This window comes from Dama dama, chromosome 23 (genome assembly GCF_033118175.1).
Source record: "Dama dama isolate Ldn47 chromosome 23, ASM3311817v1, whole genome shotgun sequence".
Lineage (NCBI taxonomy): Eukaryota > Metazoa > Chordata > Mammalia > Artiodactyla > Cervidae > Dama > Dama dama.
This window is the reverse complement of record NC_083703.1, coordinates 19,165,611-19,182,775: the sequence shown is the minus strand read 5'-3', so window position 1 is coordinate 19,182,775 and position 17,165 is coordinate 19,165,611. Positions and strand designations below refer to the sequence as shown.

The 17,165-nt window shown below is 47.3% G+C and overlaps 1 protein-coding gene across 3 annotated transcripts in view; it reads left to right on the top strand.

Moving 5' to 3' along the window:
- PDSS1 (decaprenyl diphosphate synthase subunit 1) overlaps positions 1–17,165 on the top strand; it is a 40,288-nt gene that overhangs the window by 2,839 nt on the left and 20,284 nt on the right. For 2 of the 3 annotated variants that reach the window (XM_061126120.1, XM_061126121.1), the window contains exons 2-4: positions 1,350–1,414; positions 2,998–3,118; positions 6,293–6,423. In XM_061126120.1, the coding sequence (XP_060982103.1) occupies positions 1,350–1,414; positions 2,998–3,118; positions 6,293–6,423 (317 nt within the window). Of the gene's footprint in view, positions 1–1,349; positions 1,415–2,997; positions 3,119–6,292; positions 6,424–16,893; positions 16,986–17,165 lie in introns of those variants that run through there. The other variant, XM_061126122.1, reaches the window with a different exon arrangement.

Here is a 17,165-nt window from a genome sequence, read left to right as displayed (position 1 = left end):
TGGGTCTTAGTCGAAACACATTGGATCCTTCCTTGCAACATAGGGAGGATGCCTTGCTTCAAGGTATGTTGGATCCTGGTTCCCTGATGAGGGATCGAACCCACATGCCCTGCATTGCCAGGTGGATTCTCCCCCACTTGTCCACCAAGGAAATCCCTATTGTCATTTTAATACGTAAAGCAGTGTGTGTTCACTAGAGAAAACTCAGAAAATATGAATTAAAAACGAAAAGCAAAAAAACTCCCATGATCTGATTTATTCCAAAATAACCATTTTTAATACCCCCCCATATGCTTCCAAACCCTGGGTTTTATTTGTATAGTTATACAAAATTTTTAGTGGAATCACATAGTGCACAGTATTCTGTAGGTGCTTTTTTCTTTTGATGTGTTGTAAACATATCCATATTATCAGTTTTTCAGACTTCTCTGAATTTCAACTTCCCTGGCTGTATAACACGTAGCTGTCGAGTTGAGCCCACATCGTAGGATGTTATTGGAAAGTCTTGGTTGTAAGACCAATACAGTGGATTCGTTTTCTTCTTGCTAGTGCTAAGTCTGTCCTTGGTCAAAATATTTTCTTTAAATATCCTATAAGAGTCCTTCCTACACCAGATTAGTAGTTTTTGAAATGCCTGTGTCCCTGAATTCTTCAAGTTTGGCTGCTCTACCCCTGGGTCACCAGTGCCTGTCACATTTGCTGGCCCGTAATAGTGCTCAGCAATTGTTGTCTGTTGTCACCACAACCTCAGTCTCCTCGAAGCCATCTTCTGTTGTTCTTGATCTCTGATTAAGTTAGTATTATCAAAATGTGCTGCCGAGCTTGTTTGTTAATACTACTTTTCAAGAAGTACCATTCCCAAGTATATTCAGGAACGGTGGCTTGACATAGGCAGTGTTTGTGTAACTAAATTTCTCAACACTGAAATCCTCTTTCACTGTCTGGGCAGGTGCTTTGGGGATCTTGATTATTGTCTTAAACCAATTTAAGATTTTAAGAGTGTAAGCCACACTAATCCTTACTACTCTCTGCCCAGTGTTAGTTAAATGGAAGGGAATTTCAGATCTGGAAAGATAGGTATAAATGTGGAGCAGTCTTTGGGGGAAGGGATAGATTATAGATGCTTTCTATTTCCTGCTTTTTTTCATATTTATATTTTCTGTAATGACAGATACTGCTTTTGTAATATGGAGGGGAAACATCATTTTTTCTGACGTTTGCAGTCTCTAAATGGACAACCAAAAGATAAAATATTACTATTTTTTATAAATTACAGGAATTCTTATTTAGTGTTATAAAAGTTTTTCATGAATATTCTCTTAGAAGTTTCTTAATATTTTATTTTATAGATATCCTGTTGTAATCTTATGAAGAGTTTAACATCTGCCTTTCCAAATATGTATCGTGTATCACGGTAAGTTTATTATCCGTATTGCAGCTAAAATTATTAGTCATATATGTTGCCAGTAAATGTCTATTCTAAATTGTGGCTGGGCTATTCACTTCAGGAAATTGAATGTGCTATTTAAGTGTCATAATACCTGCTTTATGTGATCTTGGTCTTCTTAAAAAAAAAAAACAGTCATCCATTGGTGGGGCAGGGGGAGGAGGGGACATTGGTTCTAGAGCACTGTCACCTCAGATACCAAAATTAGGGATGCTCAAGTTCTTTATTGAAGAAGGCAATGGCACCCCACTCCAGTACTCTTGCCTGGAAAATCCCATGGATGGAGGAGCCTGGTAGGCTACAGTCTATGCGGTCTCGAAGAGTTGGACACAACTGAGCGATTTCACTTTCACTTTTCACTTTCATGCACTGGAGAAGGAAATGGCAACCTACTCCAGTGTTCTTGCCTGAAGAATCCCAGGGATGGTGGAGCCTGGTGGGCTGCCGTCTATGGGGTTGCACAGAGTCGGATACGACTGAAGCGACTTAGCAGCAGAAAGTCCTTTATATAAAATGGCATAATATTTGCATATAAGCTACACACATCATCTTTTATACTTTGTCATTTTTAGATGACTTATAATACCTAATATAAATGCTATGCAAACAGTTGCCTGAGCATGGTAAATTCAAATTTTGCTTTTTGAAACTTTCTGGAATTAAAATACACACACACACATGTATATTTTTCAATATGAGGTTGTTTGAATCCAAAGATGTAGAACCTGTAGATACAGAGGCCCAACTGTATAATAAAATGTAAACTTGGACTTCTCTGGTAGCTCAGGGTAAAGAATCCGCCTGATTTGATCCCTGATTGGGGAAGATCCCATATGCCTCAAGAGCAACTAAGCCATGCACCAGAAGCTTTGAGCCAGCACCCTAGAGCCCAGAAGCTGAAACTAATGAACCTTTGTGCTGCAGCTACTGAAGCCCGTGTACCCTAGAGCTCATGCTCTGCAGCAAGAGAAGCCACTGCAATGAGAACCGCATACATTGCAACTAGAGAAAAGCCCTTACAGCAATTGAAGACCCAGCACAGCCCCCAAAAAATAAAAAAATCTGACCTTTAAAAAAATGTTTACACTCAGAACACAGTGAACGTGGTTTATATTTCTTTTGATTTTGTGGCTCCCTAGGTCCTGGTTATGAAAATTGGTGTAGTGTTGAGCAGGATCAGAATTCTATATGATCTTTGAAATTATAATGAGCTTTTTGCATTCATGCTTAATTCCCAGCAAGTATCTAGGCTTAAATTTTCCATCCTCCAGCTCTGTTACATATATGTGTATATGCATAGGTCTGTATAATTCTTACTTAAAAATGAAATAACTCAGGGACTTCCCTGGTGGTCTAGTGGCTAAGACTCTGTGCTCCCAATGCAGGGGGCCAGGGTTCAATCCCTGGTCAGGGAACTTGATCCCACATGCTGCAGCTAAGGCCGGGAACAGCCAAATAAATAAATAAAATAAATAAATATTAAAAAAAAAAAAAAAGAAGTAACTCAGTAAAACAGCGACCAGCCTTCCATTGTGTGCATTTCTGCTTAGGTTCCATCACGTGACGCCGGTAGCTTGCTGCTGCAGTAAGACACAGAGCGGTGAGAAATACGCCGACCCTTTTAAGCTTGGCTGGAGAGACTTGAAAGGTCTCTATGAGGACATCAGGAAGGTAAGAGATTTTTGATGATACTCTGAAGTTAGGTTGATTTCTTTGAATTACGAAAAAACAGTGCAGGTTTCCCCATGGGTGGCATGCCATTGCAGACCTGATTCCCAAATGTCTGGTTTTAAATGTTTCTTGAGCAGTGAGTATGGGGTGGTATGGAAGATGCGATACACGTCACCACCCAGAGGCAGGAATGGGAAACTTGAAAAAAAGAAGGTTCAGGCCACAAGTGCATGTCCACAGAGTCCTCTGACTCTTTCCCCCCAGGTCGGTCGCCTGCACCGGGCCTGGGGCAGCTCTGAAGCCTCCCGCGCCTCCTGCCACTGTCCTCCCCTCTGGTTCTGAATATCAGTGCCCCAGACAGGGCTTTCTTCATCAAGCATTCTGTTCCCCAAGCTTTCAGTGGCCCAGAGCCTCACGTGGAGTCTCCTCTGCTGCCGAAGATGCTCAGGTATCCCTGGTCAGCTTCCTCCCCCTTTCAAGGTTCTGCATTTACCCCCTCCAACCCCCGCCCCACTCTCCTGTCTCCATGCCTCCACCACTTCCAGTCCGAGGAACCACGCAGAAGCTGTGGAGGAGGAGCTCCCTGAACACCCACTCTGGGCCCGTTACAGTCCCCGCCACGGCTGTAGCCTGCCTCCTCGCCTCCTCCAGCATCGTCCCTGTGCCTCTGGTTAAGTGCCATGCCCTTTGCCTCCCCCTTGGGGCCCTAGGTTTTCTCCCCCAAGTCCCTGTTCTCCATGTTTGTCTGCAGACTTGCCCTCCTTATTCTCCTCTGGATCCATTTCGGATGCTCCAGCTTCTTCCTGTTCATCTTGTAAAGGACCATCCCATCACCCTGTGTCCTCCCGGTTCCGTTCCAGTATTCCGAGCCTTTCTCTGTCTGTTCTGCCCCTTCACCACGGCTCCACCACCGCCCCTTTGCCTTCCTATCCAGCCTCTCACCTGAAACTGCCTTTGCCCGCTTCTACTAAATCCAACAGGCCCTGCTGGCTTGTATCTTCCAGACTCTCTGAACGCTGGACCGTGTTCACCACAGCCCTTCTGTGAAGCCGGCCCTTGGCTTCTGCACTGTCCCTGTGCTCCTCAGGCCATCCCTCAGTCGGCTTCCAGGGCTCCTCTCTGTCCCCTCCAGCCCACCCCGTTTGATGTTGCCGTTCCCTGGGGTCGTTTGCTCCTCTGCTCCGTCTTCAGTTTACCCGTTTCCGTGCTCAAGACTCCCGTGTAAAGGCCCTGGCCTAGAATGAACGTTCTCTCCTAAACTCTGCCTGCTCCCTGGGCAGCGCTATGGAGTTGTCCATCACTGGCTCACACTGGCAGATCCGAAGCTCCGCTTCTTCCTACGAATTGTTTTTTTCTCTCGTTTATCCTGTTGATGCGAGGTTGTCACCCCGGACCTTGGGGAGGACCCTCGACTCGGCCCTCTCCTTCCCCTCCACACCCTCCTCATCTCATCTCTCTCTCTCTCTCTTTTGAAAGTTGTTTTTATTTATTTTTGGTTGTGCTGGATCTTTGTTGCTGCACAAGGGTTTGTCTCTAGTTGCGGCAAGCGGGGTGCTGCTCTCGAGTTGGAGCACCCAGGCTTTTCACCGTGGTGATTTCTCTTGCAGAGCCTGGGCTCTAGGTGCACAGGCTCCAGTAGCTGTGGTTCTCCGGCTTAGCTGCTCTGCGGCACGTGGGACCTTCCCGGCCCAGGGATCGGACCGGTGTCGCTTGCACTGGCAGGCAGGTTCCTACCCACCGGACCCTCAGGGAAGTCCCGCGTCGGTGTCTGGCCTTCCGTCGCCAGCCCTGGGTTTCTGTCACCCCGCCGCCCCTGCCCTCGCCCCACCGGCCTCAGGCTGAGCCAGAGGTGCCTCCTGTGCGCTCCCAGCAGCAGCCCTCACCTCCAGGACAGAAGTCCTCACCCTGCCACGCTCCACTGCGGTCCTGTTTCCCTTCCCCGGCCTAGACTCTGAGCTCCCTGTAGACCGGGGGTTGTCCTGTTTATCTCAGAAGCCTCTGTGTTTATTATCTCCCTTGGCCCTGAGGAGGGAGTGCGCTTGAGCCCTGTGAGGGGCTGCCAGGCCCGTTTGTTGCTCCTGGGACACAAGCTCTGATTCTTCCCAGCAAGTCCCTGAGGGACAGAGACAGGAGACCCACCTGCCCATCCCCAGGACAGCTCTCCCTCCTCTTCAGGAAGCAAAATCCTCCTTAGCCTCTGTTCCCAGGCATAGCTTGTCTCCTCCATGAAGTGCTCGGTTTTTCTCGTCCACACTGATCGCTCCATTCTTTGAACCTTAATGCATTTAACATACGGCCAGTATTCGAGTTGCCACCATATCATTCACTGAATATTTCATATTTTAAAAAATTTTGCTTCCCTATTGCCATCGTAGGAGAAGGCAATGGCACCCCACTCCAGTACTCTTGCCTGGAAAATCCCGTGGACGGAGGAGCCTGGTGGGCTGCAGTCCATGGGGTCGCTAAGAGTCGGACACAACTGAGCGACTTCACTTTCACTTTTCACTTTCATGCACTGGAGAAGGAAATGGCAACCCACTCCAGTGTTCTTGCCTGGAGAATCCCAGGGACAGGGGAGCCCGGTGGGCTGCTGTCTATGGGGTCGCACAGAGTCGGACACGACTGAAGCGACTTAGCAGCAGCAGCAGCAACAATGCCATCGTAAGCTCCTTGCAATCATGTATAGCTTTTGTTGTACACTTTCCCTGTGAGCCTTTGGCTTGTGCGGCTGAGAAATGCCTGAACCAGACTCTGACGCTGCCCTTGTCTCTTCTCATCTCGTCTGCCACCCCCTGACCTTCTGCTTCACTGGCTCCCACACTCCGCCTCTTTGTCCTCCTGCCTCTGTCCTCCAGGCTGCAAGCAGCCCTGTTTCTCTCCCGCTCCAGCTGTCACCAGCCATCTGGCGTTCCCCCTCCGCCGCTGTCACTCAGGGTCTCCGCCAGCGGCAGGCCCCCCCAGCACCCCGGCCCCTGGTGGGGGGCGGCCAGACGCTGCTTGCGGCCCAGCCGCAGGAGCCAGCTTTGTGGCCACACAGTGTTGGCACCTCTTCCCACCAAGTGTTGGATTTCCCCGTTGAAATGAATGAGCTAAAATCAAAGCTGTGTGAAAGAAATTCCATTGACGTTTTGTGTAGTTATGCCACCCTGTTGATGCAGAGAAACTTTGTTTCAGGAACTCTTCATCTCTACAGCAGAACTCAAGGAAATGTCTGAATACTACTTTGATGGAAAAGGAAAAGCCTTTCGACCAATTATCGTGGTGCTAATGGCCCGAGCCTGTAACATTCATCATAATAACTCCCGGTGGGTTATTTACTTTCTCTCCTCTGTTCTCTGTTCGGCAAACCTTCCTTCCCAAGGTTACCATTTAGTTTCTTGTTTAACTAATACCTTGTGTCTGCGAACTCGCTTTGTGGTGGGTAATTTCCAGCTTTGTGTTCCCAAGGTCACCCTGGAGTCTAGTCTGGGCATCTTCCTTTTCCACACTTTTTAATATCCATGGAAGAACAACTTCAGCAAATAAACATTTTAGAAAGAATTTTCAAAGCTACATTGAGTATTCTCATGCAGAAGTAAATAATGCCAGCATGTATGCATACTTGTAACTGTGGTACACACAGGGCCCTTATTCCGAAGGTTGATGGTTATAAAGTCATGAGTTAGGCCCAGATTCTGGCCACCACACCCCCTGCAGGACCTGACTTCCTGTGGCCTTCAGAAACATGCCAAAGAAAATTTTTCTTAAAAGAAGGCATTTTGACTTTTGGTCTTCAATTTCTGTGTTGCAAATATATGTAAAATTTTCAACTATTAAAACAACTGCCATGTTTTAATATTAAAGGAAACCTTGAAATGACAGAGGACTTACCTATTGCCATTATTCTTAAAACTCTTTGTTAACTGGAGTGTCTTCACTGTGTTTATTGTTGCATCATGCAATCTACTGATGGACACTCCAGTGGACCATAATGTGCTGGCACGTTTTCCTGGTGTTGAATGTTTGCATTCTGCTCCCTTTTATCTGTAGATAGCTCAAGAAAAGATGTAGACCTTAGGGAGGGCCTAAGGTTTGCCATGCTGGGAAAGACCAAAGGCAGGAGAAGAGGATGACGGACGGTGAGTGGTTGGATGTTATCACCCAGAGTTCAATGGGTATGAACTTGGGCAAACTCTGGGAGATGGTGAGGGACAGGGAGGCCTGGCGTGATGCAGTCCATAGGGTCATGAAGAGTCGTTCAAGACTTGACAACTGAACAACGGCAGCAAAGCTTTGCCAGCACCAAATTTAAGGACGTTGTAAGAGTGGGCGTCAGGTGTTGCTTCTTAGCACACGCTGTGCCGCTCCAGCTCCAGGACAGGACTCTGCCCAGGGGTGCCTCCCATTTGCCCTGAGACTTTCTAAGTGCTCACAGGTGAGCCTGAACAAGCAGCGGGACCTCTGGGGGCGGCTGTTTTCCCATCATCAGGACCACTTCACCTAGAAGGCAGAGCAGCAGAAATGCTCCCTCTGCACCATACTTGAAATTCCTCTCATGAGGTCTGGAACTGGGTTCCTCAGCCTTGCCTCTGCTGACATTTGGGGCCAGCACAGAGTCGGACACGAATGAAGCGACTTAGCAGCAGCAGCAGCAGTCCTTTGCTATGGGGACTGTTCTGGGTCTTGTAGGGCATTTGGCAGCTGTACCTGGCCTCCATCCATTAGATACCAGTGGTACCCCTTCCCCAGTCGGTGACAACTGAAAAATGTCTCCAGACAATGCCAGGTGTCCCTTGAGGAGCAGAATCATCCCTGGTTGAGAACCTCTGGTCTGGAGATAGTGTTTATATCTTTAATTCCTCAGATTAACTTCTGATACAGCTCATCACCCTCAGAGATGACATGGGAAGGAAAGCGTTCTGCGTTGCTTGCTTTAAATCCTGTCAGCTGTTATCCCCATTGTCAGAGCCTTCACTTTATGTCATTGAAACTGTAGAAATTGTTGGTTTGCAGGAATAAATGGGAAACTATGATACAGAAAAGGCATTGCTGGTTTAAAAAGTTAAGTTCCATTCTGCCTTCCCTGGGGATATCCTGGCTCCAGCTTTGTTCTCCCCATGGTCGGAGCAGGGCTGACCGAAGACTCAGCACAGAGCTGTGTCCAGCATTGAGATGTGCATCATGACTGGTGTGCATTCTGCTGGCACAGTCGCCTAGCACGATTACTCTCCAAGTCCCAACTTCTTGGGAATACTCACTTCCTAAGGACTCCTGTGGATCAGGCACTTAATGGACCGGGTGTCTTCCCACTTAAAGCAGGAGCAGGTTGGGAGCAGCGGGAGAGGTACTGGAGAGCCAGGGCCATCTGTGGTTTTGCTGTAAGAGGTTTATTAGAACAACGTGAGCAAAGGTGGCTGAAGATCCAGGCGGGGCCCCACACGCCTGTTTGCAGCGGAGGCCTCAGAACCTATTCACCTCTTGAACTACCTCCTTGTCAGTGTCGGCAGAATTGCTTCATCATTTGACAGTTGAAGTTGAATGGCTCGTCTAAGGCTTGTCAGACATCTTCAGCCTACTTCTGTGTATTAAATAAGTTAAGGGTAATCCTGGAGGGGACTTTAGAAAACAAAATAGAAACCTTAAGAAATAGGGGGGAAAATGACCTTCTATTGCTTGATTTTTTTCCTTCATTAAGCTTTTTCACTTGTCCATTATACATTCCCTACTAGATTGTTGAGAATTCTTAACCTGAGGTCCATGGAAGTTGTGGGGGGCGTCTGTGAGCCCCTGGAAATCGTATGCAAAATTTGTACATTTGCATTTTTCTGGGGAAAGTTATCAGTTCAGTTGCTCAGTCACGTCCAACTCTTTGCAACCTCATGGACTGCAGCACGCCAGGCCTCCATGTCCATCCACAACTCCCGGAGCCTGCTCAAACTCATGTCCATTAAGTCGGTGATGCCATCCAACCATCTCATCCTCTGTCGTCTGCTTCTCCTCCTGCCTTCAGTCTTTCCCAGCATCATGGTCTTTTCCAAGGAATCAGTTCTTCACATCAGGTGGCCACAGTATTGGAGCTTCAGGTCAGTCCTTCCAAAGAATATTCAGAACTGATTTCCTTTAGGGTGGACTGGTTTGATCTCCTTGCAGTCCAAGGAACTCTCAAGAGTCTTCTCCAACACCACACTTCAAAAGCATCAATTCTTCAGTGCTCAGCTTTCTTTATGGTCCAACTCTCACATCCATACATGACTACTGGAAAAACCATAGCTTTGACTAGACGGACCTTTGTTGGCAAAGTAATGTCTCTGCTTTTTAATATGCTCTCTAGGTTGGCCATAGCTTTTCTTCAAGGAGCAAGCATCTTTTAATTTTGTAGCTTCAGTCACCATCTGCAGTGATTTTGGAGCCCAAGAAAATAAAGTCTGTCACTGTTTCCACTGTTTCCCTATCTGTTGCCATGAAGTGACAGGATCGGATGTCATGATATTCGTTTTTTGAATGTTGAGTTTCAAGCCAGCTTTTTCACTCTCCTCTTTCATTTTCATCAAGAGCTTCTTTAGTTCTTCACTTTCTGCCATAAGGGTGGTGTCATCTGCATATCTGAAGTTATTAGTTATTGATATTTCTCCCTCCAATCTTGATTCCAGCTTGTGCTTCAATCACCCCGGCATTTCACATGATGTATTTGGCACATAAGTTAAACAGGGTGATGTGCTCCTTGACATACTCCTTTCCCAGTATGGAACCAGTCTGCTGTTCCAAGTCCGGTTCTAACTGTTGCTTCTTGACCTGCATACAGATTTCTCAGGAGGCAGGTCAGGTGGTCTGGTATTCCCATCTCTTGAAGAATTTTCCACAGTTTGTTGTGATCCACACAGTCAAAGGCTTTGGCATAGTCAATAAAGCAGAAGTAGATGTTTTTCTGAAATTTTCTTGTTTTTTCTGTGATCCAACAGATGTTGGCAATTTGATCTCTGGTTCCTCTGCCTTTTCTAAATATAAACCTTTTCTAAGGGAAAGTATACATGGCTTATATTGTCAAAGGGTGGTGTGGCCCCAGAAGCTTAAGACTTAATCTTTTGTTTTCTTCTGTGTATCCTGGCAACCGCAGCACCTGTCCAGGTGCAGATAAGGAGACTTGAGTCCAGAACACAGAGCCGTGGTGGACTCCGAGCCATGTGCCCAGAGCCTGCCTTAAATGAAGGACCTTCTGCCCACGCTGCTGGAAAGCCTTTGCTTCTCAGGCTCCTCGAGGGCTGTCCTAGCAGCCGAGAGTCCTCTCACCTGAGCCTGTCCACATCCGGGGACTGGTCAATGAAGGGCCATGCTAGCGCCGGGACACACAGTGAAATGGCAGCAGCTTCGGACAGACCTGCCTCGCAGAAATCCCTCCCCCACCTCACGCGTTCATCCCGGGGGTCCAGAGGAGACAGCCTGTGCCCTGAACCTGAGAGTCTGCTTCCTGGAGCACCGCGCCCTCCAACGGGTTCAGCAGAACCCAGCTAGCTACCTGTGAGTCACAGCTCACTTGAACAGAGAACCCAGTTGAAAAACAAGCTCTGTGAGAAATAAGATTTCTGTGAAATGCTCTGCTTACTGACAATAGCACGATTAGTGTCTCCTGTCCAACAAGCCAAACCTGACCTCCTTAAATTTAAAGGTACCTGTTCTTACCATTGGTGTTGACATCACCTGTTTCTCTTGGAAGTCTTCCAGCCCTGGAGAGTGGATACGAGTACCAGTGACTGAAGTAACAGGCCTCCTCCAGTTACTGAGGGCACGGGTCTATGGATCGCGACTGTACAGGCGGTCAAGTGCCACCGAATCCTGCAGTGCACTTTGCAAAGCCAGACATTTGATTAGACAGAACGGATCTGTGGTGCGGTTGTTTTTGTTTTTGTTTAATAACGCAGTCTTCACATTAGTTAACAGGTCAAGTTTCCAAATGTGATAAAAGTCTTTTTTTAGTTCTACCACTTTATTGCTACCAACCCATCTCCCTCCACCCTCATGCACACAGGCTCAGTCATGTAACCTCATGGCCTGCAGCCCGCCAGGCTCCTCTGTCCATGGACTTTTCCAGGCAAGAATACTGGAGTGGGTTGCCATTTCCTTCTCCTGAAAAAAGTCTTAAATTCAGTGGAGGTAACTTTTGTGATTCTCATGACAGCAAAGGAAATTACAATAGCTTACTGTAGGAAAGCTGTAACAAAATAGTCATAACAGCACCAGCTCACTTGAATGATTCCTAGGGTCAGGCCGCTAAAGATTCTAGACTCATTCCTGGTCTAGAATGTGTGTCTTTTGAATCATTGAGCCAGCTACTGCTGTGGCTGTTTGTGGGTTAGGAAGTTTGGTGCCCCAGGAAATATTTTTGTCTTTAAGCCAGGAGATGACACTTTTGATGTGTCCATACTCATTATTAACATGGATCTACAAGTAAATATCAGTAACCTCAGATATGCAGATGACACCACCCTTGTGGCAGAGTGTGAAGAGAAACTAAAAAGCCACTTGATGAAAGTGAAAGAGGAGAGTGAAAAAGTTGGCTTAAAGCTTAACATTCAGAAAACTAAGATCATGGCATCTGGTCCCATCACTTCATGGGAAACGGATGGGGAGACAGTGGAAACGGTGTCAGACTTTAATTTTTTGGGCTCCAAAATCACTGCAGATGGTGATTGCAGCCATGAAATTAAAAGACGCTTACTCCTTGGAAGGAAGGTTATGACCAACCTAGAGAGAATAATAAAAAGCAGAGACATTACTTTGTCAACAAAGATCCGTCTGGTCAAGGCTATGGTTTTTCCAGTGGTCGTGTATGGATGTGAGAGTTGGACTGTGAAGAAAGCTGAGCGCTGAAAAATTGATGTTTTTGAACTGAGGTGTTGGAGAAGACTCTCGAGAGTCCCTTGGACTGCAAGGAGATCCAACCAGTCCATCCTGAAGGAGATCAGTCCTGGGTGTTCATTGGAAGGACTGATGCTGAAGCTGAAACTCCAGTACTTTGGCCACCTCATATGAAGAGTTGACTCATTGGAAAAGACCCTGATGCTGTGAGGGGTTGGGGGGCAGGAGGAGAAGAGGACGACAGAGGATGAGATGGTTGGATGGCATCACCGATTCAATGCACGTGAGTTTGAGTAAACTCCAGGAGTTGGTGATGGACAGGGAGGTCTGGCGTGCTGCGATTCATGGGGTCGCAAAGAGTCGGACACGACTGAGCGGCTGAACTGACTGACTGACAAGTAAAGTCTGTAACAGAGGATGCCTACTGAGGTAGAGAAGGCTTTAGTAAACAGAGGTTTGTCCATTTCATGGGTGAGGTCAAGCTCCAACCTAAAGGAACATCCCTGAAATCAGGACGACTGTAGGGCTCGCTCTTCTGGCTCCTGGCCCCCAGGGGAGGCTGAGTCCATCACTGAAGGAATCACCTTCTGCACTTTCATCAGCTGGGTCCAGTTTGCAAAACCCAAGTGCATCATTCGATGTCCCCATGGGTCCTGTGGAGCAAGCCATGGTGGACAAGCTGCAGGTCTGAGATGTCACCATGGGGGTCCCTCTCCACACGTCTCAGGACTCTGAATGCAGTGCTTCAGAGGCAAGAAAACTGCCAAGAGCATGAGCCCTGCGTCGTTCACAAGGCAGCTTTGCAGGCATCTGTTTTTATCTGGAGGTCGATCTGAAATATTCAAGAGCTGCTGCTCTGGGATATCAGTTCTTTTCTCCTGATATTAGAACTGTTAATGGATTCATGACTGTAGGGTCAAGCTTAAAACCGCCACTCCCTTCAGAGAAAGATAGTCTTCACACTAGTCTGGTGCGCTTGTTTGAGTTTTCAGAGGAGGGTGGCCCGCAGAGCGAGTCAGAGCTCGCAGGCGTCTCTGCTGTCCCTGAGATGTGGGGGGCACTGCTGACGTTCATGGCAATGGCGTCCCCAGCGTGCCAGTGAAGAGTACAGCGGAAGAGCAGATTGCAGAGGCCAGAGACCAAGGCCAGGACACAGCCAGCTGGGGTAGAGGAAGAGATGCGGCGAGTGAGAGACGGTGAGGAACCCCTTCCGTGGCCGCCTCACCCCAAGTTCAACCTGAACCCTGCATGCCACTGCAGAAGGGGAGACACTTCAAGGTTGTATCAATAATGTAGGAAAACAAGCTTTTAGACAGAAGCAGTAAAATCAAGTCATTTTAGGGAAGAGATCACTGAAAAGGAAACATTTGAGCATCAACAGAAGAGGCTGTGGAAAGCAAGAAACTGTTCAGCTGAAAAATGGCTCCTCAAAAGGTATCCACGTCCTAAGCCTTGGGACCTATGTGTTGCATTTTATGGCAAGAAGATGGTCTTTGCAGGTGTGCTTTCAGCTAATTGGAGCTAATTATGAATTGGAGGCGTCATCCTGGATTTTCTGATGGGCCCTATATGTAGTCACTGGTATCCCTAAAGAGGGGGCGGAGGAGACCACCTCACACAGAAGGGCATGTGAAGATGAAATGGAGGGGCTTGAAGGGGGCGCCTTCCAGCTTGTGGCCACAAGCAAAGGTCCCCAGCAGCCAGCAGAACTGGAAGGAGTGAGGAGAGGACCCTGCCCTTGAGCCCCTGCAGGGAGCCCAGCCTTGCCAACACCTTGGTTTCAGTTCAGGGCAAGTTTTTGGACTTGTGGTCTCCAGAACGGTGGGAGAATTTCTGTCAATTTAAACCAGCATGTTTGTGGTGACCTGTCACAGAGCCACAGGAAGCTAGTACAAATGCCATTGTTCGCGTCGTGTCGTGTCCATGTGGGCCATGTGCCCGCAGGCTTCTCGCTCCCTCTGGAGGCGCCTCTTCGGGATGCACCCCAGCAGGAAAGCAGAACCCCTTCCATGGTGTCGGTCGTTGACAGGCCCACACTTGTAGCAGCCCGCCCCCCGGCTCAGTGGCAGATAAGATAGAATCTAAAGTGCATCTCTGCGGATATATTGTTCAGTGTACTGAAAACTTGGATATATATACTTCCATCAGGTAACAGTTCACATCCTGAAGAATTTTAGAGACAGAGACTTTGTTTGCCTTTTAAATAGAGAATTTCTTCAGTACCAAACTGATCATGTCCATTCCTATCCTTGAAAACTCGAGATGACGTGGAGTGTCAGAGAAGAGGTCACCCTCCTGTGACTGCGCCCTTCAGAGCAGGGGACATGGCCTGCCCGCAAGCTGTGAAGAGCCTTGGAGACCCGCAAGCTGTGAAGAGCCTTGGAGAGAAGCTGGCTCAAGACCTTGCTGGAACTGAGCCGCCAAGTTCAGGTCACCTTTCAGGCAGACTTCTCATGCCTGCAGTTTCGAAGCTTGGCCACAGGGGGGCAGCAGAGACCACGCTTCTGTCAAACTCCTTAGGAGCTGCTTCCTTTTGGGGCTTGCGGTAAGGCAGGTGAATGCCCCCCACTCACAGATCAGCATTTCCCTGACTTTGTGCGTCAGACTCAGTGGGCCTGCCACTTTAGAATCCCAGTTCCTGAGCCCCGTCATGAGAGATCCCAATTTCTGTGTCTGAGGAACTTTCAGTCTGCATTTTCAAGAATATATTGGTTTTTGACAAGGTGTGCAAGAGGTGAGATTTAAGGAACACTAGAATACCAGACCACCTGACCTGCCTCTTGAGAAACCTGTATGCAGGTCAGGAAGCAACAGTTAGAACTGGACATGGAACAACAGACTGGTTCCCAGTAGGAAAAGGAGTACGTCAAGGCTGTATATTGTCACCCTGCTTATTTAACTTCTATGCAGAGTACATCATGAGAAACACTGGGCTGGAAGAAGCACAAACTGGCATCAAGACTGCCGGGAGAAATATTAATAACCTCAGATATGCAGATGATACCACCCTTGTGGCAGAGTGTGAAGAGAAACTAAAAAGCCACTTGATGAAAGTGAAAGAGGAGAGTGAAAAAGTTGGCTTAAAACTTAACATTCAGAAAACTAAGATCATGGCATCTGGTCCCATCACCTCATGGGAAATAGATGGGGAGACAGTGGAAACAGTGTCAGACTTCATTTTTTTGGGCTCCAGAATCACTGTGGATGGTGACTGCAGCCATGAAATTAAAAGACGCTTACTTCTTGGAAGAAAAGCTATGACCAACCTAGACAGCATATTAAAAAGCAGAGACATTACTTTGCCAACAAAGGTCTGTCTAGTCAAGGCTATGGTTTTTCCAGTGGTCATGTATGGATGTGAGAGTTGGACTGTGAAGAAAGCTGAGCGCCGAAAAATTGATGCTTTTGAACTGAGGTGTTGGAGAAGACTCTTGAAAGTCCCTTGGACTGCAAGGAGATCCAACCAGTCCATCCTAAAGGAGATCAGTCCTGGGTGTTCCTTGGAAGGACTGATGCTGAAGCTGAAACTCCAGTACTTTGGCCATCTCATGCAAAGGGTTGACTCATTGGAAAAGACCCTGATGCTGTGAGGGGTTGGGGGGCAGGAGGAGAAGTGGACGACACATTGGAAAAGACCCTGATGCTGTGAGGGGTTGGGGGGCAGGAGGAGAAGTGGACGACAGAGGATGAGATGGCTGGATGGCATCACCGACTCGATGGGCATGAGTTTGAGTAAACTCTGGGAGTTTGTGATGTATAGGGTGGCCTGGTGTGCTGCGATTCACGGGGTCGCAAAGAGTCGGACACGACTGAGCGACTGAACTGAACTGAAGCTAGTGCTAACAAGCAAAGTGAAACGCTTCTCTTTAGAATTGTCAGAAGAGAGTAACAGAAGAACATAATGAAATATTTGGAAGTAGAGCCTCCTGTAACCCACCTGAGAACTCTCTGGTCTTACAATCCCTGTAGTTTTAGGAATAGCTATGCCTCTGACCCTGTTAAAGTGACAACCACATTTACTATTTAAATTTATCTGCCTCCTTCACTTGTTGCAAGTCAGAGTAATCCATTGACAAGGTTTGATTTTCTTTTTGGAGACAACTTTCTCACTCTCGGGGTTTGCTTGTCATTTAAAGACAGCGTTGTACATCAGCATGAATAGGAGGAAAAAGTGTTTTACTTCAGTCACATGTCAGCTTGGTGAAGGGTATGTGGAGAGGTCATTATATTATTCCATCTATGCCCATCTGTGCTTCTAATTCTTCATTCTAATAATGTTGTTGTGAATCTGATGAGGGGGAACCCCTGACGGTGGTGAGGGGCTGGCTGCCTCATCGCTCACTCTTGCAGGTGTGATGCGCAGGGGACAAGAACCTCTGCTCTCTGAGGTTCGGAGCCTCCTTTCTCCCGCCATCTCGCCTGGCTGGCTTTTCCTGGCTCCTCTCCCGGGAGCTGGGAAAGTGTGGCCACTCTTTCACAGCAGGAAGTAGAAACGGTGCCCATTTTTTTGAAGGCATGATTCGGTTCAGTACTTGGAAGATTTCATCTTCACACAGTGTGAGTTGTTTCCGGAATCTGTAAATTTGGCTTCCAGACCATTGTGCTGTGCTTGGGTATGCAGTGGCAGCATCTTCCAGACAGAATCTCACACGCGTGAAAGCCTAAGTGTGCAGGAAAAAGTACATCAGATAAAATGAGGAAGCGTCGAAAATGTGATGCTGTCCTATGTAGGGGCTGTGTCATGATGCCAAAGAATGTTCTAAGCAAGAATCCTGGTTTCATCAATTTAGGCATACAAAATGGCATTTTTACATACATACCGAGTCTATTAAATTTCAGATTATTTCAAGAAATCTTTGTATTTTAATATCTTAAAATTACAAAAACAAACAAACCACCCCAGTGTCTCACTGAGCACTGCCACTTTACTGCAGTTTCTCAGCAGGGCCCTTGCCTGCTGCTGTGATAATGGAAATGGTGCCCGACCTAGAAATGCCAGAGAAAGGCTAGATGACATCTTCCCAGTTGTTTGAAGGTGAGTCTGCTGTTAACCAATAGCAAGTATATGTTTCATCAGACTGAAATTCATTGAGAAAATATTCTAAAAAAAAGAAATAGTCTATTTTTAAAATGGCTGTAAAAGTCCACATCTTTTCTTGTGCATTCAACTCAAAAAAAGATAGGACCCGGTAAATGTACCTGGAAAATATTTAAG